Source organism: Amyelois transitella, chromosome 14 (genome assembly GCF_032362555.1).
Source record: "Amyelois transitella isolate CPQ chromosome 14, ilAmyTran1.1, whole genome shotgun sequence".
NCBI lineage: Eukaryota > Metazoa > Arthropoda > Insecta > Lepidoptera > Pyralidae > Amyelois > Amyelois transitella.
Window position 1 is genome coordinate 6338597 of NC_083517.1, and position 24902 is coordinate 6363498.

Sequence of the window (24902 nt, forward strand, 5' to 3'; positions counted from 1 at the left end):
AAGGTGCTACTTTTCACACGCAGTCACGTAGATAATTTAGAAGTTTGCCGATTTATTTTGTAGTTGAACGAATAATTCGTATTTAGAAAATTTTATTTTTAGTCGTAAATCCTACTACTATTATAAAGGCGAAAGTTTGTATGGATGTATGGATGTTTGTTACTCTTTCACGCAAAAACTACTGAACCGATTACCATGAAATTTGGTATGTAGGTAGCTGAAGACCCAGAATAACACATAGGCTACTTTTTATCCCAGAGTTCCCGCGGGATTGATAGGGTTTCCATGCGGACGAAGTCGCGGGCGGCCTCTAGTAAATATATATAAGTTGAGGCTGTTTTCCAGAGAATTAGTTAAGTTAGAATTTTTGCATAGTTCTTTTGCTTCATCCACATTTGCCTACATCACCTGAATTTTCATAATTTATTGGATCTGATGAACTTGCCTAATTTAAACCGTATTTTTTAAAATTTTCCCTTTTTTATATATTTCACCATGATGTTTCATCATTCAGATTTATATGGCCTCAGCATCGACCCCTGTCTCGTTTTCATTTACTCAAGCATTTGTAGGACATAATTTTTATGTAGAGCTATTGTTGGAGTTGAAATTTCAAGAGTTCTAGGTACTTATTTTCTATTATTAAACCTTAACCTCATCACTTCTAAATAATTGACTGCAATCACAAAAAATATAGAGTCACGTTGAGTACCGCGAACTTCAGAAGTTGAAGTCGTTTGAAAATTACGATAAAGCAGAGACATTACGGCATTTCTAAAGGTGAATTCTATCTTAAGTTTTTGAGTTTATTCGTTGTAAATATACAAATATTTTCTCTTTGTTACTATTGGACAGAATTATTAACTATATAATAATGTAACATGGATTGTAACAAGTTGTATACGTACAACTTGGAATCCATATTAATCCTTTAAACACGCAATACGTTATTTTAGTTAACTAAGTACACAATTTATGATGTCACCTATTGATAATTATTGTAGACATTTAAATTGTTAATTGTTATCGTGTTCCATAAAATTATAGGTGCAAATATCGATGACGTAATATTATTTGTATATATTTACTAAAGTATTTCTGCAAAAGGTCTTCTAGCTAAGTAATATAAGAATTTCGATAAAGGAACATTCGTAGATACCTACCTATACGAATAAAGATTAAGTAGATTATTTATTTTACTCGACTTTGGTCAGACAAATTTATTTATAGGTTTTTTTCCTCCTAGCGAAAGTTCTTTTTACATCCTTATCTCTCTAGAGAGGAGCCCAGGGTGTGCCTTTGACCATAACCCTGGATTTTAATCAAGTCAGGTGTTTACCCGAAGCTACCTGATACCCATAGTAAATCATTGTTACACATCCGGTTGCCTGAATTTGCCAGTATCCTCACAACGTTTCCCCTCATCACAACAACAAATTTATGTAGATAAATAACACCAAAACCTGCATGAGATAGAGATGAAATAGAAAGGCTATGTAATTCTTGCAACATTCACGAACGCGTCGGCGTCAGACGATTTGCCATACGAATAATTTAACGATACTTTGTTAAAAACGCCATGGAACCTGCGATGGCACCCACACATCGCCTACATTTCGTAGAAGGCTCCGGATGCGCTTTACAACAACGTTTCTATGCCCACTAAATTAAAAATTGAACAGAATTAACTCATAGTAAACAGTCTCCAAAGAATCGCTAAATTGATATTCCCGACGTACGAGTATATGTCGGGCGTTCAAATGTTTTGCTAGATATGTTTGTATGACTCATCGCGGTCAAAATAAATCATTTGGCATCACTTCGCCTCCAAATATTATATGGAGAACTGCGTAAAAATAGACCTATATATTTATTTTCCCTTATATAAGGTAAGAGCAAATAATAGGTATATAATTAGACAAGTTTTAATTTCTGTGTAATTATTATTCTGCGACATGCTATTGGCCATTGTGGGAAGCACAAATGGGCGGAAACGTGGAGTTTTGAGATGAGGTGGGGTGCCATCTGCCGGCGCCTCACGATCCGATATAATGCTGGCGCCAACCCGTAGGTGAGAAAATCTCTTCTTTATTGAGAGAATCGGGCGACTTCTGTGCCTATAAATAAGGTGCATCATTGAGGTCATAACAAAAAGATACCTGATATGGTATATATAAATTTTATTATTAAGAACAGAAGCTTAAAGTTATTATTAAAATTGGCGTTGGTTCAGTTCATCCTGTGAAGACTCTGTTTGCAGTAGGTACCACAACTAGAAATTATGAGTATAAACAATTTTAATATATTTACTATACTATATTTTAATTTAGAAATTGAAATAAAGACAACAATAACTGGTTCTATTTGTTATATTTTGAATATTATAATTGTAGTAGAAATATTTGTTTTTTAGAAATAAAAAAAATAATCTAATACTTACTCATGATACAAGTGGCGCTGAATTTATTTTCACAAGCATAACGCTTTTGTTAATTTTATTATAATTGTAAGCACTGGATATTCCGAATAAACAAATATTCATGCTACATAATACAAACATACTTACATACATTACATAATCACGTCTATATCCCTTGCGGGGTAGACAGAGCCAACAGTCTTGAAAAGAGTGATAGGCCATGTTCAGCTGTTTGGCTGAATTATATAGAATTGAGATTCAAATAGTGACAGGTTGCTAGCTCATTGCCTAAAAGAAGAATCCCAAGTTAATTAGTCTGTGCCTTAGACGCCTTTTACGACAGCCATGGGACGTGATGGAGTGGTTCAAATCTTTTTTAATTGGTGCCGGGGAACCAAACGGCATATGCTTCATAATATAGGTACTTATGAAAGGGGAAAAACCTAAAGTTATTTAATAAGAAATAACAATAAATTAAGAAAATGTGAAAATGTGAAAGAGAAACACATAAAGGTTGTATAAGGAGCCTGTTAAATTGTGCTGACAAAAATATCTTGGCTATAAGAGGCGCTTCTGAAACAAGGAGGTGTGGTGGAGAGTACAACCGAAAAACCGTTTAAATGAGAGAGAGCTAGGCTGAGACATTATATACAAATTGTCCCTTCTGTGAACAACAGTTGCTAGTAAAGCCTCTATGACGGAGGCGCGGTGCGTGAGTCATCTGGTTCATTGAGTGCTTGGTCCATTGAGGCGCTTGCTCTTGCGTTCATTACCGCTCTGCCGGCCGGCCCTGCGCACACGCACGCGCAGCGCTCCTCATACCACGCCAACGCACGTCCTACGAAATGCTGCCTTTTATATGCTCCAGAGTCAACGTGAGTTAATCCCACGACATCCGTTTAGCACTACCTTCTATATAACCAATTATAACGCGCTGAGAAAATGTATTTAAATGTATGTATATAATATTTTCTTATTACAGATGGACTACTTCACCAAGCCATCATTTTGGTTTGCGGCTGCTGCAATTTTAGCCGCCTGTGATATCTGCGCTGGCGCCAGTAACAGACGACCGTTTAAGCCGAGCGATTCAATTTTAGATATAATCAACACAAAGGAGGTTGAAAAGTTAATTGCAGAACGTCGACGTGTTGAACAAGCCTCGGCAGCCACTACATACGTGACAAATAACCATGCTGATGGCACTTCTGAGACCTTAGTCATCTCCGCTCCTGATCTAGAAGAAAGCACCGAAATACCATCGGGAACAGATTTCCGAAATATTCTTAAATCATCCAAAAACGCTCTTGTCGTAACTAAGAAGGAATACCTTAAAGAAGATTGGTGTAAAACGGAGCACTTAGTTCAAAGGATACGCGAACCAGGTTGCTTACCGACGACAGTGATTAACAATTTTTGTTACGGACAGTGTAATTCATTTTTCATTCCCCGGGCACCACGGCGGCGAGACAGTGAGGAACGACCACCGCCGGCCTTCAAGTCTTGTTCAGTCTGTAAGCCCAAAAAGATGACATGGGTGACAGTGAAGCTGCGGTGCCCTGGTCAGAATCCGCCTTACAGACTTAAACGTATACAGAAAATAAAACAGTGCAAGTGTTTACCCGTAGGAGTAAATTGATAGTGAATTGGAATGGGACCCTCTTTATCAGAGGCGGTGCAACCATTGTGGCTTGCAGCCGAAGAGTGAAGCGTCATGGGAGCATCCTTTGAGGCAACAGGTCGAGTTTGCAGGTCGAAAGTGTTGATTTCGCGAGTGAGATATGTTGCCGATATTGTTCCAGATTGAATTGTGGACGGATTGATTGACTAAACAGATCCATCGTGCTCGTATACGTCAATAGACATGACGTAATGTGATGCATGCACTTCACGTTCACAGGCAAAAGCTTTAATTGTGTTGTGTTAGTATGGCGATCTTAAAGTAGTGGTCGGCTTTATTCGAAAAGATGTACTGTTGAACAGATTTCGTATCTAATGTAATTCTTCTTAGAGTATGGTCTTATACGATTACAGAATGTGTGATATTAGAATATCAAGTGACGGACATTTGTAAAACATAAATCATAAAAATGCATTAAGAGCATAATGAACATTATTATCTACATTCATAATAAAAAAGAAACTTGTGAGATTCTCGTAGATTTTTTTTATTTATTTTTTTAGCGTAAACTAGACTAATCAAAATACGCTTATTATATATGTAGTGTAGGTACAAAATAATGTTGCAATTTTGTCGGGTTATGTTTAAAATAAATTTGATATTATGGACTTTACGTAGGCAGTCAGCTTTAATGGTAGAACGGAAATATAACTGTGATCTCTGTTTGCTACCACTCAAGATATGCATTTGTTTACATAATAAAAACATTTGTATGATGTTATTTAAGTTTAGACAGAGGCGGTAGTGCTCATGCACAGAGGTGATCAGTATTTATTGTTTAGGTATATTATTGTTTTACTATATTTTCGATTTTAATATCTTTTAAAGTTAAAATAAACTTCCCAGTAATCATTTTAGTTCACTTTAGAGAAAAGAGTAAAAGTATAATTGGAAATAAAATAGGAAAGACTGTAATATGAATTATCCGGTAAATGTAAATATTTTAAGTTCTATACTGAACTGACTTAACTTTTTCATACTTAGCACTACTTAGCAGTAGGTACTTAGCAAAATATATTGTTATATAATTATATTTGAAATTTTCAGAATTAAGGTTAGTCCTTAATAGACATATGGACTTATACTTATATCTATATAAAAAAAGTTGTGTGAAAACTTACCGCTGTCAAAATTCTATTCTTCCTATATATTAAGTCATGTGATTTTAGTACTTATAATTGGTGTACGTTAGCGTCATGTTGTTTGTTGATAAATGCAGATTTTTTTTTAATTTCTTACACATAGGTATCTACTGTATCTATATGAAACGGAGACTCTCTTAAAACTAAAGGTATCTTAAATCAAAACGTCTAACAACATCTGTTGATATCAGACCCTTTCGATATCCGGCTACGTGAAGTTGGGTGAAGAAAAACAAGGTAACTTTTCATCACCGTTTTTAAATTTCAGTTTAATATATACATACATATGAGAAATAAAAAATCACGTTCGCTATATAAGAATGCATTTGAAAAGTGTGTAATAGAGGATAATCTTAATCAGTCAAATTTGCAGACTTTTAAGGATTTACGTATTTCAGTATTGTTTCAAATAAATCATAATAATTATTTCTATAACTTTGTTTTAATTTCATCGTATCTAATATTAACTACTAATCTAATATTACTCCCGAAGGTCTAATGTATATCTGTGCCAAATTTCGTGAAAATCATTCCAGTAGTTTTTAGGTTTATTCGTTACAAACATACAAATCTTTTCTCTTTATTTATTGTTTAGATGTTGATTTAGAAAATTTCTTAAATCATTTATAGTTCCATTAATAGAGGTAACCCTGTGACGAATACTGTACATTTATTTGAACGTGTAGGTTTCCTCAGGATATTTTCTCTTTCCATTACCAATAAAATTAGTGTAATATTTGATAAAATTATCATTGTCCATTGGAGCAGTAGGATTTGAACTTGTTTATTACGCATTTTTACCTTACCCGACCATTTGTGCACTTGAAAAACTCTCGAAATTACTTCGGCACTTATTTTTATGAGTTTGTAGCAATATTATTTTGTTTTTCTCTCATCTTCCTCTTCTATGTTTCGGAGCCTGGGGTTCTGTTACAATATATTTATATCTTTCTTCATTTAGTTAAATCTTGGATATGTGCAGTTTCAAGTCCATGGGCTTTTTTACTTATTTACTAGGTAATTATTACATTTATTTTGTTCGATTAATTCGAGAAATGCAAGAAGAACTATACAGAATTCAAGTGGGTACAACAAAATAATAAAACAACATCGACATTGAATAAATTTATTAAACTTAAGGTTTTAAATACATCAAATATAAATAAATATTTGCTATTGCAGCCTCATTATAATCCCCTTCATTCTTATTAGGTACACAAATCTTTAATATTTGACAAAAATAACAACTTTTTCTTATCAAAAGTGTCCATTAATGTGTGTAATTTTTTAAATCCTCAAAATTGGAGAACGCAATTAAAAACTGCACCTAAATCCTTTATTTAAGTTTTAAATATTTGAATTTTTTTTAGCGGTTTAATTGATATATTGCGCATGTGATAGTTAACTTGTTAACATCCTGTTAATAATAATTTCGATTACATTTATTCATTTTTAACTCTTTGCTGTTTGTTGTTATGTCTTTAGCAAAAATATCTTGCCTTTATGGATAATGTGCTTTATTAAATTTAATTTTTGTAATGCAGTTTCTGGTTTACGTGATTGTCATTGTTCTTTTTTAACTGACCCTGTTCCAAAGTAAGTATATTGTACGAGACGACTAAGTAAATGTCCATATTTCTTTTTACTTATATAATATCCAAGGAAAAAAAATGTCGCTAGACTTTATCTGACTTACATTGACTATAATATTTACAGCTACTCATTTTTATGTTTTTGCGTTTCTTTATTTATTTATAATATGATTGTTAAATTTTCTAAAAATGCCAATACCTACTCTAATATCTACTTAACTACGTTTAACGTAGTAAATGCCTGACTCTGGAGATATTTTTATAATTACATAATTATGTATAGTAATTTACATAATTATGACTAGATAATAATCATAGTTTAAAATGCACGTCTTATCCATATATATTAGAAAAATCACTCAAGGGCTCTCCTTGCATCACGTATTACCACAGGGGTAATTATACCTTTATTACAATTTTCGGGTCTTATATCTACGGGTCCTTACACTAAATAAAATTTCTAATACATAAGCATACTTTTTATTACGACACTGAGCTTCAAAACTACGTAAACTCTATCACTATTTCACAATACTGTAGTTGGAATTGTGGTAAGCATAGTTTTGAAAGTCAGCGTACAAAGTGAGAAGTAAAAGCAAGAATTTTCTACAAAAAAATCTAGGGGAGTTTGACGCCATGTAATCTCTTAATAAACGTGATTCTTGTATATGATTCGTGTAATAATAATTATAGAGACTTCTCAGGAACGCTTTAAATAAAACGTACATATTTGCTCATCCTTTTGCTTTTTTTCACATTTGAAAAGCGGCTATTGATCTGCAATAAAAACATTACAAATGTGGAATTTACAGAGATCATTCACGACAATGATCTGCAGTAACAACTTGTCAAATGTGGAACTTACTGCGGTCATTGGATTTGAGACATTTGATCTGCAATAACAACATGTCAAATGTGGAACTTACTGCGATCATTGGATTTGAGACATTTGATCAGCAATAACAACATGTCAAATGTGGAACTTACTGCGATCATTGGATTTGAGACATTTGATCTGCAATAACAACATGTCAAATGTGGAACTTACTGCGATCATTGGATTTGAGACATTTGATCTGCAATAACAACATGTCAAATGTGGAACTTACTGCGATCATTGGATTTGAGACATTTGATCTGCAATAACAACATGTCAAATGTGGAACTTACTGCGATCATTGGATTTGAGACATTTGATCTGCAATAACAACATGTCAAATGTGGAACTTACTGCGATCATTGGATTTGAGACATTTGATCTGCAATAACAACATGTCAAATGTGGAACTTACTGCGATCATTGGATTTGAGACATTTGATCTGCAATAACAACATGTCAAATGTGGAACTTACTGCGATCATTGGATTTGAGACATTTGATCAGCAATAACAACATGTCAAATGTGGAACTTACTGCGATCATTGGATTTGAGACATTTGATCTGCAATAACAACATGTCAAATGTGGAACTTACTGCGATCATTGGATTTGAGACATTTGATCTGCAATAACAACATGTCAAATGTGGAACTTACTGCGATCATTGGATTTGAGACATTTGATCTGCAATAACAACATGTCAAATGTGGAACTTACTGCGATCATTGGATTTGAGACATTTGATCAGCAATAACAACATGTCAAATGTGGAACTTACTGCGATCATTGGATTTGAGACATTTGATCTGCAATAACAACATGTCAAATGTGGAACTTACTGCGATCATTGGATTTGAGACAATTGATCTGCAATAACAACATGTCTAAGATAAATCTTATAATGATAATAACATGTTTGAAGAAGGACTTACTGAATTTTTTGCAACTTGTTATTTCGGCACTTTCTTAGTCATAAGGTACTTTATCATTTCACTTGTTTCATTACGTATTAACGGTCTCTACAATAACAAGCTAATATAAAGTGATAATACTTATCGTATAATCATCTTGAGTTAGATGGATGTAAGTAGTAGATAAATGCTTTTTAACCCCTGTATAATATTTTAAATGTTTGACCTCTTATAATCATTATATGGTTAGATAATATATTTTTGTAAAGAGTAAAACGAAAACTAATTTTTATAATGGTTGTTTGACAGTTAAGGCGTAATATAATGAAAGCATATAAATAGGTATATTTAAGTCATAAAATAAATAAAATGGTGTACGTACTCATGCTTTTACTACGCACTATTATAAAATTTTTTATTATTTATGCAAAGAAACTTAACTTATCTAGGTATTTTTAATTCTAAACAAATGGAAACAACTATTACCTAAACTCTGGATTGGCAGGATGCTCCGACCAACCAGGTTGATTTTTCGTTAATTAAATGTTCCCAGATTTAAACATTTTGGTTTACATATAATATATACAGTAATTATAAGTCTAGTTAATTACACTGCAAAACTGCCCTAATAACTATTATACTTAATTAGTAAAGCATACGCTGAAAACTGTCCGTTTAAAATTTACATTACTCGTTTTCAACTTTATAGTAAATATAACTTACAATTGCTAGTAAACTATTTGCTAAATAAGACGAGGGATGAAGACAATTATTACAAAAAGTATAGCTCTTATTTTAACCTCAAAATATTTAAAAATGTGCATTTAAATAACATACGAATCAAAGCATTATTAATTATACTAGGTTTTTAAACAGGGGACTCTTATTAAATTAATAAAGGTGTAAACGATTCTGTATCCCCGTACACCGCTGTCGTCCGACTATCATTTTATGCGTTCGTTTTCATGCGAAACCTCTACAAAATTATGAATAGGATTACTTAATAGGATTAGGCAAGTAAAACATATAATAACTGGATATACAAAAGCACACTTTACATAAGTAACATGTGATATTACCATAAACTATACAGTTATAATGAATAAATCTACGCACACACAATACAATTTAAATATAACCATAAAAGGATAACCGAATTGTAAAATAAAAATAATTATTATCATGTCAAATATAAGTAATGAAAGTAACGAAATATGTTATGAAAAAATAACGTCAAAGATTTTTGAATATTTTTTTTTATTTATTTCAGCTATACCTTTAGGCTCAAAGGGCGTATCCACCGAAAGCACAGCTTTTTATGAGAGCCAAAAACATTTTCATATGTGTCTATTTGTGTAGTCTCAGTTGATTATACTGATACGAGTCTAACGCTTAAAGTTGTTCATTCATTACATTGCATCATTTTTTATTTTCGTGGAGCTTATTTTTTAAACAGATTGATTTAAGAAATTGTGAAAAGTACTTTAAAATTGAATACAAACGCTTCGCAAAATACTCAAAGTATTCATATACTCTTAATTTAGGATATTTCTTATATAAAATTATATAATTTTTAATATTGAGACATTAATGTAAAATCAACGAGGAAACCTTATTGAGTAAATGATGTTGTCTAACATATTGTTATGTGCAAAAAATGGGTTAAAGGTGAAGAATAATAAATAATTGTGTGATTATATGAGTGCTCCATAAGAGACATACTTTTGGTCATTCAACCCTCGCAAATAAAAAATCTTTGGTCTGCTGTCTGTGGCACGCCGTTGTGGCTTGTATGTACAAGATTTTTAAACTATTATTATCTTATTATAGTATGTTTTATGTCTTTCAGACCTTAAATACTAACATATGATTACAGCCAACAATAACTTACATTTCATTATTTATAATATTAATAAATTACCTTATTAATCCCATTTTATTCTACAAACTTTTTTTTTTCATTTTAGATCTTTTTCCAGCAAACAATAATACTTTTTTAACATTAATAAAATATTTAGCATTGATTTAAATGTGATGAAAGATATCCATCTTATTGCAGACTTGCAGTCATGCGGAGATAAAATGAAGATGATGATCAAAATGACGAAATTTTTAAATAACGGTTGAGACATTAATGACTTAAAATAAATATTAAAATACACCAAAAATACCTGTCGTTCAATTAATAAGAAAGAAAGTTTAAAAAGGGAATTTTGCACAGATTTGCTTAAACCACGTGCATACGGCCGCAAAACAGCGACTGTATAGAAATAAAGCGCATTGAACCGCTGTAAATTACACGATATCGAAAAGTTAAAAACAAAATTTATGCTTATTCTGATATAAGATGAATAGGTAAAGTAATCTTAGAAATATGTTGTTTATTATTAAGAGGTGTTTTGGTTAGGGAAAATAGTACTTAACGAGTAAAATTACATGTATTTAAGGTATGTTGTTATTTAATATACCAATTTTTTATCTTATATAATTTGAGAGTATTGTTTGTAGATTCAGCTAAACCAAGGTGCCTCTCTCTTCCTATACGCATCTGGATGACGATTACCCAAAACACATAGAAACAATTTACCACGTGTCCATTTACTAACATGATATCGTCTCTTCAATTAAGACCTTCATACGATAATGGGACATTTTACAGTATTGGTAAGTAGTTTTAAGTATATGAAAAGGTGACTTTAAAATACTCAACTGATTTATAATTTCAAAAGGCGTAAGATTAGGTAAAGTGAGATATTTTTAGTGACATGTATTTTGTGTGACACCACACAGTTATGCGATTTAATTTTCTCATCAGGTTTTGAATTAAGTTCGGGGAATTTGTGGATGATTATGAGTTTCTACAAATAATTGTTTAAAAAAAAACTGATATTATCCGATTTGCGCCTTTGATTAAGTCAAAATATGTGAGTGTTAGATCGTAGATGCGGGCCATCTTATTGGTTTCACTGAACCTAAACTACTAAGAATAAACTTATTCTATTTTTATTATTTATGCTATCTATTACGGTCACAGTGTAATCTGACGAGGTTTGTAACGGTACTATTATTATCTCCAATATTATTATCTAAACTTATAATTCATATTTTCTAGTATATTTATTGTATCTGTTAGAATTTGATTGTCTGAACTTTTAATATGTTCTATTAGTTATATAAGTACGACTAGAAAGAATTTGAGAGATATTCGTAGAAAGGTAAAACATAATTAAATGCGCAAAGTAAAACTTTGTATGAGATAAATTTTTTTTAGAGAATATGCTGATATTGGTGTTTTCGTCCTTTTTTATAAGTACCTTAAGTGTGGTTTTTAAGCAATTTTTATCTACGAGTATTATTGTAAGCTTCATGATGGTGATTCTTTTTACTGGGAAATAAGATTTCTATTAGTGTCAACGTGTTTATTACTTTTATTTCTAATTTTATCTTTAATGGCAGTTTTCGTAACATATTCATTTTGGCCAATGAGGGATTCAGAATTTTCCATTATAGAGGTACTACTTTCTTGGGAATCTGTACAGCAAGCAATAAGGTGAACTTTGAAATTGCTCTTATAGAAAAATGGGTAAGTTACAATTCAATTCACAACAAAGTAGCCACATCTTTGATCATATTCAGGTCTTAAGAAATTCCCTCATTGATAGTACGGACATTGAGTTAAAATCGCATACGGCCCAAGATGTGTCAATGGTATCCGTAGTTTTCGGGTTTTGCTGATTTATGTTAATGTTGCCACGGATTAAGCAGTATGTTCATTTGTCTGCCCAAATAAATAGTATAGGTTTTATGTGTAAGCAAAGAATTTAGATGGATGTCAAAACATGCTATAATAAAAATATATTTACGTCTTAAACTTTATGTACACACTATTCTCTTTTGGGATTTGGTTTATTTACGACAATGTACATCGTTTATTCTTTTTACCAATGGTGCAATTCCGAGAACAACTACCTACAGCTACCGCCTACTATTAATTAAAAATAGTATCATTGTTAACACAATGATACTATTTTTAATTAATCATTGTTAACACAATGATACTATTTTTAATTAATACTAACGTATATCTAAGCATATTTCTAACATATTTGGGCTTAGTTTTATGTGAATAATTCGTAGGAATATTTTATAATGTATCATTAACCTCAATTTTTAAGTCCTTTTTTATGAATTTAAGTCAGTTTTTTGACTAACATTTTGAAGTTTGAGTGGAGTATTCTACATATCTTTTTATCAACAGTGTACGGAAGCCTTTACAAACACTTCGTAAATTAACGGTTTGTTATTAGTTACATAAAACATTCTCAGAAGTAATAGTTATACGTGGATTGCTGCATGATAGTCCTTCACGGAATTGTACGTAATTTATTTATATGAGATAAAATCTTATAAATATAACCTTTTTTTCCTTTTTCTTTTTTTATAGAAATTTAAATACTAAAGCTATTTACACACTACTGTTATTTATGGCCCATATCTAAAAAGAGCATAACCTACACCAGTGGTGTAGGTTTATGACTGAAAAATTTAAATATTGTTATAGATAAATAAGACTTATATTTTAACGTACATGTTAATCGTTAGGAAACTCCTAGTTATATTAATTATAATTTCTAATCCCTTCACCATCAAAATATGTAGACCCTTTGTTAATATCTAGTATTTGGTACGTAATACACCATGAACATTATGTACATACATTATCTTTTAATATAACCTAAAACGTATCCTTTCTGTGTCAGGAACGAGTATTTTTATTTATCTACTGTTAGTGGCGATTTTTCTTATTTTTCATGTCAATGTACAGAATAGTGAGTAATCACCGCCTTAAAATGTCTACATATATTTTGATTGATTAATAATCATACCATTAAAGTTGTTTCATACCTACAAAGAGGTTGTGCATTCTGTTGCTGTCGTAAATCAATTATACGTAGACATTTTAAGACGGTTTGCTTAAAAATACAGTTCATATTTTATAACAGTAAAACTACCCTTAATATTAATTAGAAAAGATTCAGTTGCATTTTCGAATTCACCGGATTTGATAAGGAACTAGGTGACTCTGATCTCAACGGTTTTCTACGTTGGCTATGGTTAAGGATGAGCTATGAAATAAAATGTCTATAGATCATTCAGATATTTTTTAAGTAGGTATTTAGAGATTTGTCCAAAACACCCAAAATATTTTTTTGGTATATTTTTGTATTTCCTTTTTTGAACAACTGTACGTGGAACATTTCAAACTTTGGATTTTTGTTTCAATCTAAAGAGATGAGAATATAATGATGATATGAGCGAATGCCTGATCTATGGACATTACTTTTATTCTTTCAAAATAAATGATTCAAGTAATATCTATTTTAGGGATATGAGTCTATTAATTTTTATCTGTTTATTTTTGTGTTTTATTACAAAAATAGAATATAAATATAATCTGTTCTCTGACTAGATATTTACACACTACAAATGACTAGAGTGACTCTCTGCTGCTAGGACAAAATTTTCCTTCTACTATCTTACACATTTTTTAATAATAGCTTATTTACTAATTAAGTAACAAGACCGGCTTAACCCTCCATGCTAATTTACAAATCTTCATTTTACTATTGGTTAATGTGGACAACATTTTCTAAATACAAAACACATCTTTTTAGATAGGTGAAATACTGTGGTTTCTATTTTAGTAACTACTTAAGTAATTTAGGAAACTTGTCCAATTTAACCAACAGAATACCTATACATTCTTTTTATTGGCAATTTGCTCTTACAATTTCATTTATACTATTCTAAACTTACAGTTGAATTTAGAATATAATTTTATTAAAACTTTCAAACAAATAAATGTTAAAGTTATTCATCTAAATTAACCAAAATCAACAATCATTAATATACTTTTGGAAATAAATTAATGAAATATGTAATGTGATGCAATGACGAATATGAATGGTGATCAGCAAATATAAATAAAGTGGTCAGTAACATTTGCTTTTGATTTATGTTTCCTAAACTCTCTAGTTAATCCATGGAAGTAATAAGTATTGTGCTTGTTAAGCATTATTAAAGTTCTTGTAATATAGTACTGTTCCTTGTACTGTATCTACTTTCATGAATTACTCAGACGTTTGAAAATTATTAACATGCCATTCGGAAGCAGCATAATTTATCCGAAGCAGTATTTTATATTTAGCTGAAAATGAATTTAATTGACAACTAAAAGAAAATAAATTAGTATCACATAGGTATGTCTAAATTATGTTTCTGATTACATTTTTTTTATTTTTTTTATTGCTGAATTTCGATGATTTAAAAGTATGAGGTGATGGGATATAATACGAAATGATATAACATATTAACACACACATTCGTAACTATGCGTTAGTAATAAAATATATATATATATACTACAACGTTAATAAAGAAAAATTTACTTGTAATAAAGAAATTTAACGGACCAAAATGTTTTTTTTTTTAACTTCTAATAAGGAAGACTTTAATTGGGGTTATACCTTAATATATATAATCATATAATTATTATAATCTTTATTACTGTTTACCGATAATTACTTACTGGTACCCTCCCATTGAAATATTTTTCAGACATTTTCAGACCAATGTAGATTATTTTTTTAAGTGTTTAACTATTTCCATATCTGAATCGGCATTAGAGTATATAGCAGGTAGCGGCGCATTTTTTTTTACAAGAACTACGTTAGAGCAGAGTTCTAGAGGAAAAAATTGCTTGTTTTTACTTGAATGCAGGTAGACTTTAGTCGAATATCGAGTTATTTAGTGATTAATTTGTAAATGTATCTTTCTGTGCCACTCCATAAAAACCCCTTCTTAAGTTAGTGTACCTAATTTCATTAAATATAAACTATACTATAAGGATATTTTAACACCTTTGACATTTTATGTTCAGTTTATTACAATTAATTATATACTAAGTACACGTAGTTCATTTAATTAAAATTATTAAGATAAAGTAATTTAAATTAATTGAAAATTGATTTTACATGCGAACCCAACGTTACATGAATATAGACAAATATTTATAAGCTAAATAAAGTTATCATCAGTCAGATTTTCAGTACATATTAAAATTGGTATGTCCATATTATATAATTTTCTCTTGTTTATTTTAGATTAATCTACATGCATCTAAAATAAACAAGATAAAGCCCTTTTTGAACCATTAAGAAACTACATATTTTTTTGGTTGATTTTGTCTTTATTGATGTGATTTTGCCTACTATTCAGCAGAAGAAATTATGTTTTGTTAACCAGGTTATCGTCCTAAGACGATAAATATATATAAGTAGTATCGCTAAATATTCGGCCAGTAGAACTTAGCTGTAGTAAATGTCTTAAAACTAAGCTAGTACATAAGTAAACCTAAAAAACTTAATGTTCGAAAATTTATATTAAGCAATATTTACATCTAACAAAATTCACAGCGTCGACGTTTTGTTAAGATAATGGAAAATAATTACATTAAGCTAATAATATTTTTATTTATATTTTACAGCTAATCTTTATATATTTTTGGATCTGCGACAAGTTTTTTCACCTTAAACATATATTTATTTCACACTAATATAGAATATTCATAATTTGAAGAATGGATATGCTCCTTGACTTAAACTTGTATTACAGGGTTGGTTAATAATTAAGATATTTTTTGCATTTAAATAATATCTTCGTAGAGATATAACATACATGTTGTTTATGCCTGAATTGGACATGTTTGTAAAAGTGATGATTTGTACCAGAGGATTCAGATTAAAGTTTTTCAAAATATGTAGTTAATTTCAAATATTTTATTGGCGCAACGTGAAGACTTCTTAACTTTTTTTGTACATAATAGAAATAGATTTATTACGTCAAACACACAGGGACATTTTTTAGATGCATGTAATTAATTATTGTATGTTACCGCTGATGTCCGAAAAAGCAAAAATCATAATTGTAAAGCCCATTTGTGCACCTAAATCTACATTCTCTACTTACGTTCTTATCGGAAACGTTCTGGCGAAAGGTCAAGTCAAGAATACCTACCCTTAACAGACGAGCTGTATGAAAAGATTGATGATTAAAAATAAATTCTATCAGGACTCGTGACTCGACTCATTTTGACCAGAATTTGCCACAACTGGATATTAACAATTCTATCAAAAATACACTTGAAATATGAAACTAACGAGGCTGCAATAGAAGTGTTTTTATACTTAGATAAAACCACCAAGACTTACGAAAGTATAGGTCGCTTTGAGCGAAATTTTCTTAGGCAATGTTAAATAGACACTAATTATTTTAATAAGGACTTATCTATTTAGTAATTTAGTACGAGTTTACTTCAAAACCCTTTTTGGCTGCTATGGGTAGGCGTTCCCCCATCAGATATGGATTCTGAAATAAACAAAAATACAAATTATTGTATTTCAAGAAAGAATCTGCTCTTTTGCTCAATAGCGTTAGTCACTAGCCACTATGTTGCGATTTAGCTTCTTTGAAATTCATTGAAAATTTCCTTAAAAGATGCCTGTGTTATATGTCTATAAAATTCTTTTAAAATCGTAGTATATCGTCGTGCGTAGTGCGTTCGCGTCGTGCGTAGATATTTCAATCTACCTTGTTTTAAAACATCAAAAAATTTGTTTACACTATTAATTACTCACATCGGGCTTATATTTTTTAGCAACCAGATTTTTGTGATGTTCAGGAAAACCCATGTCTAGTTCAGAGGAAGATTCCGGCGGGCAGCTGAACATATGTTCCGCGTCACACATACATTGCTGGGCCATTTGGTACTCGCGGCTAAAAGCGGCCGTATTTTCAAATTCCGTGATGCAGCCTTGATCTTCTAAAATAAATAAATTTATTGACATTAAAAGGTGTATTCAAATATTATTTACATACATCCATATAATCACGTCTATATCCCTTTCGGGGTAGTCAGAGCCAACAGTCATCAAAAGACTGAAGGCCACGTTCAGCTGTTTGGCTAAATGATGGAATTGAGATTCAAATAGTGACAGGTTGCTAGCCCATCGCCTAAAGAGAAATCCCAAGTATATAAGCCAATCCCTTAGACATCTTTTACGACATCCATAGGAGTGAGATGGAGTGGTCCTATTCCTTTTTCTATTTGTGCTGGGAGACATGTATTTAAATAAAAATATTTGAATGTACGAGTAAACAGTTAGCTATTGCAAAAGAAGTGGGAGAAAGCAACAGTGCAGTAGGAAAGAAGTCAAATCGGCCTCTTAACCATTGTTGGTTTAAACCAACGAGGCCGATTCTGAAATTATTAGCTAGTATAAAATGTTATCACCCCTCTTTAAACCTATTGAATAGTTATACTATGTTTAAACCTTTTTGGTGAACGCTGTTGGTGGCACAAATTATAATAAGTTTCTATTTTGTCATTGTTTGTTGATCTAAATAAAGAATATTTGACTTATTGTAGTATCTATAATTTACCTGTATAACCAACAGGACACGGGTTAGGTGGATTACAGTATGCAGGTAAGACAGCATCGGTCTTGACCATTTGTCGGTTGGGCACCAACCCTGAGGGTTGGAGGCGTTGCTTGCCTTCTCCTGCGCCGCCTGTTACGTACTGATGCCCCCAGAGGGAACTACAATGGTAAGAGAACCTTATAATAAAAAACCAGCATGTGAAAAAAACAAAAATAATACAAAAGTTGATAATCAAAAGAATGACGTATTTTTCCTCTCTAGATTTTAATTTTCGAATATATACCTGTGCTGCAGATATTCTTGGTCACGCAGACTGGGGCTGGGATTCCCATCAATCAGCGAGTCATAGTCAATCTGTTCGTTCTCCAGTTCCTTGTTGGCTCGGGCTATCATCGCCAGGTGGCGGTCACTGGGAAAGTCCAAGTAACCCGAAGCTGCATCATTGAAATCTTTACCCATACGCTCAACCACTTCGCGGAGAAGGACCTCCGTTAGCATATGGTCCTGAAAATATCTGATTTTTAAAATGATTTCTTTGTATAGGCGATAGGCTGTCACTATTTGATTCTCATTTATTTCATTAAGCCATCCAGCTGAACGCGATCTATCAGGCTTTTCAAGACTGTTGGCTCTGTCTACTCCATTAGGGATATAGACGTGTTTATATGTATGTATGTTTAAAATATTTTTCATTTGAATACGCTTTAATTTAATGAGACTTCTATATATATTGAGGTACCTTTTCCCCAATAGAACCAGGGGGGATAAACCCCATGGTTCCGACGATGCTTAGCGCCAAAACCAGAAACTCGTGGCGGTCCATAACGAAACTGTGGAAGAATAACTTCATATTATATTTTAAGGTTTTATAGCGTAGCTTGCCGATTAATAATGAAAATGAAAAAGATAATTTAATAAAATTTTATACTACATAAATACTTAATTATATAATGAAAATAAAATGAGTGTGATTTTATTATATATGAAAAATATAAAAAAGGTATGTAGTTATGTATTTCAAATAGGTAGGCCCTGCTCTACTTCTATATAGAATCTAGACTTTAGATCGTATAGATGACATGAACAAGAAAGTACCTAAGTAGATCTTATTTTGAAAAATAGTCTAAAGGAAGTTAAACGTTGTTTATATGTACGTAAAATGTTCGAGTAATAATATTTGCAAGTTGAATCACACTAATCGAAAGACTTCTACCATTCAGTAAAACGTTTAAGTACCTTCATATTAATGATTTATTTAATTTGTTAATTATAGTTGTACACGCGAAGATGTGAATAATGATATCATAGTCATCAGTGGCTTGGTGTATAGTCAGCCGCATATCATGTTATCCTGCATGGAACTGTATGTTACGGTTGTAAAGGCAAATTTCTTGGGAATTTGGTAAAGTTGGCTGTAGTCCTATATAAAACTGTGTTATATTTTGTTCTTGTGACACTTGGTGTGAAATGGATATATTGATAATTATGTTGTAAATTTGCAGAATTGTTATAGTTTTTGTAATCGACGGTTACGACCCTACCTACTTTCAGATATTTTTAAAGCCTTAGAAATTAAAAAGAGCTATTTAACTACGGTTACGGTAAAGCTCGAAAGCAGCCTATCTCGAAAACTTTTCTTAATAAACATAACAAGTAATCCTAAACGCCTGGGCATGTTATCCATAGCAACGAGTCCCAAATTTTTTATTCTAATTTCTCGATTAACAAATGACGCGGAGCAATCAAACGATACATGACATAACATCATTGTTAATGTTTTTGTAAATAATATAAAAAAAAACGTGTTCCATTGTGCAGCCAGCGTGGGAGGGCGATTAAGATGATATCAAAACGGTTTGCTGTTCGGCGTCTTTGATCGCGTAACGTTAAATTAAAGGTGCGTCATTAATTCTCATAACAATTAATAATTTTATTTGAAATCTGACAGACGGACTGTCATATCTGAAGTAGAATCTCAAAAAATAGAGATGACAGTCTGGCAGTACAGCTAGGAGCTGTAAAATTAATTTGTAATGAATAGTAATATCAAAGATTTTGTGTCTGTGGATACAATTATAAGTGTAGACACAAGGAACCGGTAATTTGAAAGGGATTGTATGATTTGATGGACACTTTCATCGTTGATAAATAATTTCAGGGTATTGATTGATAGGTTCGGATTGGGCTATGTGGGGAAAGGTACAGAAATAGATATCATTATGAAGAAAATTTCTCAATTAATTGAAAAATATTTGTCAGTATTTGGAAAAATCCACAAGAAAGTACCTACCTACAGAGTTCAATTTCACAAAGTGTGAGATAAAATACCGGTTGTTGAAACAAGTAGTTTGCGTTGAGTATATAAATGCAACAAAATATCCTAGACTCAGACTTACTTAAACTGGCAACGATAAAAGCGATTACTAATGTTCATTCAAGCTTTCTATGATCATAGACCAACGCGGAGTATAATGATCAGAAATAATGTTGATATTTTTGTTAATAAATTCTACTTTAATGCATAATTCAAAAATGTTTTTATATTTGATGTTATTTTCGTATTGATATTTCCACGCTCGCAGCTTATCACGATTTAATACAAAAGTAATAGTCAGTACATATCGTAAAGATTCTTGCAAGACCTAGTTCCATGATATAGTTTTTTTCAGTATTGATTAAGATTTAAAATAACTTACAATAAGTAGTATCTAACTTCTTAAAATATGCATCACCCTAGTTCTTTTCCATATATTTCCTTCCATAATAAATAATATAGTATATGATATCAGGAAATTCAAGAATTAATTTTAATGGATAGGTGTAACCATCCATTTTGAATAAAGTCTATGACTTTATGTTGTGAATGAGGTGCGTGTGCGGTGCAGGGTGACAGGTGCGCGGGCGCCGACGTGGGTGGACGTTACGCTATTCTTGTTATATACGTTTGCTGGATTTAAAGGCTTTATCAAGTTTTGAAAATGCGTCTTAGCTTAGTCTTAGCGATTTCTTCTATTAAAACAGTGCTAAACTGAAACAAAAATTCCGGCCAATTCTAGTTTTAATTAATTTTCATCGGCGTAGGTAGTTACAGTAAAAAAAATCTGTCTAATGAATAAACTATTCTCCCATAAACTCCATAGTCGGTTTCTTATATTTTTCACGCAGAAATTCTGAAAGAAATTCTAAACACACACTATATTTTTGTGTCATTTACTTTCCTCAAATGTGATAAACAAACATAATATTAAACTTTATATCAACAAAAAAATACTAAATGTCTCATAAAATTTTATGAACTGTTCGAATATGGCAAATTGAGCTCAACAAGTAATAAAAACAGTACATAAAAACCAAATGAACTCAACACTATTACTTATTTGAGAGTAAACAGTCTGCAAATATGGTCAAAATATTCCATAAAATATGTTTATAGGGCTTTCAGTAATAAAAACATATAGTTCCTTGTGAACTGCACAGACCGTTTGGTTGTCGGGCCTTTATTTTTCAAAAGCATAAGCTTAATTTTAATAAATTCAAAGTGTGTAGGTAATATTACTCTTTAGCAGCGTACAATTTAAATAATTATACTAATGAAAAACAAAGTTATTTCAGACTTTTAGAATCACCACATGACAAGTACTGTTTTAGACATTATTGCCAAGACTTTTTTATAAAAATATCTTTGAATTGTAATTTCATCATTCCAATATTGGCTCTGTCTAGGCCGTAAGACGTGATATATGGATCGGGTATCTGCTGTATATAGGAACATTTCACCAAAAGCAGGTTCCGCCTATTATTTTATAATTTTTAATATTTATTTAATCAATAATTAAAATTATCAGTAGGTACCTACGTCAACAGGCAGAACCCGACACTATTTGATTTTATAAACCTAGCATCTTGTTATATAAATTTTCGTTTTCGGCAAAACGTGCTTTCGCTGAACATATGTAGATTTTCTGTAAATTATGTGGTACACTCATTGAATTACGAGTATGTGCCGTTGAGTTGCTGCTCCGGACACCCGGCTTATTGAAATCAACGTCGATATGATGGACGCTACGGCGCAGGCCTCGGTGCAGCCAAAAATAGATGCATCCTAGGCAACGCGGGCTGAACCTAGATTTATTGATTACTGGTACGCCATTTTGATAGCTATGATTTACGACATGGCGAATCAGTCCACTGGCTGTTAAGTTTTTAAAAAAATCTAATTCAGAGATTATTTGTTTTTAGCATTAGAAATTTATTTTTACTTTCTGTTATTAGGCGAAATGACATTAAATTTTTGTTTCACTTCTGGTTAAAATATCCCGTATTGTTCCATAATTTAATTAAATGAAACACTGAACATAAATGTATGTTTTCTTTTTTCAAAAATGATAAAAGTTATTTGTATGAGATCAGTTTTGTATTGTATCATTTTTGCCAAGATAATTTTCATTAGGTAAGAGGTATTAATATCTATACGGACTCTTCAACCTGTTGCGTTGTCAACGTGGCAAACAGAACACGATCTTCAATATGGCGCTGGCCAATTCAGAATTTCGTCTCAAATAAAATCAAGAAAATTTGTCTTTTTAATATTTTTGGGTGAAATATTTTTCGCATATAAAACAGAAAAACAAAATGAGATAAAAGTTTATCGCAAATAATCAGTACCTTAAATAGTCGACATAGATAAGAGTGTTTGCAAATATTTTGGAGGCATTTTGAGATAAAAACTTAGTTGATTTGAAGTACGACGAGTGAGTAGGAGTAGAATATTTATTATTAGATTTTTGTTAAATCACATGATAAAGCTTACGTAGCTGGTACCAGCTATTCTACAAATATGGAAATGGACACGTGGCAAAGATAAAGATATATGTTTGTAGGTGGGTTTATAAATAACTACATAATCTGCTCGGATCCAAAATTTAGGTGTAAGTTACGGTATCGCACAAATAAAATGGTTATAGATGACGTGTTAATTTTTGTTGAATAATATGTATACAATACATATAAATAAATAATTGAAGGTATAAATTAAAAATCTGAAAGAATATATAGATATTTATAAATGAAAATTATATGAAGTGAACGAAGCTGTAATTAACAACAAATAACTTACGTGCAGTTTGACCAAACTGGCGATTATAATAATGAGCGCCACTGCTAGGTACATGCACTTGTTTTTTGTCGACTTCTTATGAATTAGTATGGAAATGTGGTGTTTAATAATGATAACACTGTGTGGGGTCACGAGAAATTTTGAAAGGGTACTCACCAATTTGTTAGCAGCGGGGGAATGAGCCGGGCAGACAGAGTTTCAGATCGATGAGGCTACGCATGCGTCGTAGAACCATTTACGCAGGTAGTTTCAACTTTAACATTTTCATGAATTCACCTTTATAGTCATAATAATTTAATTCTATTTCAATTGCAGTCAATTTGACTGGGTATCTCATCAAATACTTAATAGAAAAATAATTTCAGTATTGAAATAAACCCAGCTTTTCACGTAATGATTTTTCCGATTAATTATTCATTAAATGGTTAAGTATTTTTATTTCCAGAATACCCTAGTGCGTAGAAAAATTAGGTAATGAATATCTTATGACATGATTGATGACAGGCAGTTCCTGTTCTTATTTTATGTACCTATACTTCTCATGTTTGGTATAAGTAATTGAGTCTAATAGGTAAATAATTTTTCGAATTTTTATAAGTTCTCCGTTTTATGGTTACATAAACATATAAATGAAATAAATAATACAAAGATTAGGTAGATATCAAAACCGTTTAATAATTTTTGTAATATCTAGCTTTGGAAGAATTTAATTAGATTGTTGTTTATTTTTTATTCAAGAATGCCATCTAAACATGCAGCACGATACAATTAAAAGCTTACGACGCCAAGTTGTGTAAGTTATTACAATACTTGGTAAAGCAACGCACTTATATAAAAGTACTTATGTAGTACGCTAGGTGGCAGCACTACATCAAAAGTTCTCGGGAAAATCATAGCGTAGTTTGATATGAACATACATACATACATACATATAATCACGTCTATATCCCTTGCGGGGTAGACAGAGCCAACAGTCCTGAGCGGACTGATAGGCCACGTTCAGCTATTTGGCTTTAAGATAGAATTGAGATTCGAATAGTGACAAGTTGCAAGACCTATCGCCTAAAAAAAGAATCTCAAGTTTGTAAGCCTATCCCTTAGTCGCCTTTAACGACATCCATGGGAAAGAGATGGAGTGGTCCTATTCTTTTTTGTATTGGTATATTAAATTCCAATTATTCATTTAAAATTTACTCGTAGCAATATATAGCCTATCCATACTAGTATAATACAGAGAAAGGATATGTATGTATTTTTGTTCGTAATTAATAAACGGTTTTGATGATATTTTGCAAAGAGACAGATAAAACCATAAAAAGCAACATTTCTGAAAATTACCACATATAGTTAATCACGTTACATAAAATAGAGCGAGAATTTGGCCGATTCCAGGCAAGGCTTGTAGTCACAGAGAAGGTGACTCTCTGTAGTTTTAGTGGTTAATTCAAACTACATATAGCCATTCGGCTTTCAGTGGGAAGAAAACGGATCTTTTATTTATTTAATAATTTATGTACACAGAAAATACCAAGAGTGATAAACACAAGAAACAAAATTACATAGGTTCACAACTTTTTTTTATATAACTCAACAATACTATATTTTATAATAAATACTTTTATAGATAAACATCCAAGACCCAGGTCAATCAGAGAACGCT

At 31.5% G+C, this 24902-nt stretch overlaps 2 protein-coding genes across 3 annotated transcripts; one reads left to right on the forward strand and one right to left on the reverse strand.

The window, feature by feature from the left end:
* Nucleotides 1-3177: 3177 nt before the first annotated feature.
* LOC106132340 (gremlin-2) lies at nt 3178-5608 on the forward strand. Its single transcript, XM_013331709.2, has 2 exons — nt 3178-3294; nt 3402-5608. Exons 1-2 carry the CDS (start codon nt 3265-3267, stop codon nt 4056-4058), a joined length of 687 nt encoding a protein of 228 aa, XP_013187163.1. The 5' UTR covers nt 3178-3264; the 3' UTR covers nt 4059-5608.
* A 746-nt stretch (nt 5609-6354) lies between these two features.
* Nucleotides 6355-23411, reverse strand: LOC106132333 (neuroendocrine protein 7B2). Of its 2 annotated transcripts, none has more exons than XM_013331700.2 (6): nt 23399-23411; nt 18866-18956; nt 18410-18630; nt 18127-18284; nt 17322-17506; nt 6355-17052 (listed from the first exon to the last, which is right to left on the reverse strand). In XM_013331700.2, exons 2-6 carry the CDS (start codon nt 18947-18949, stop codon nt 16984-16986), a joined length of 717 nt encoding a protein of 238 aa, XP_013187154.1. In that variant the 5' UTR covers nt 18950-18956; nt 23399-23411; the 3' UTR covers nt 6355-16983. The 2 variants fall into 2 exon arrangements, with proteins under 2 accessions (XP_013187154.1, XP_060803746.1); XM_060947763.1 differs by lacking the exon at nt 23399-23411 and adding an exon at nt 23243-23382.
* Nucleotides 23412-24902: the final 1491 nt, after the last annotated feature.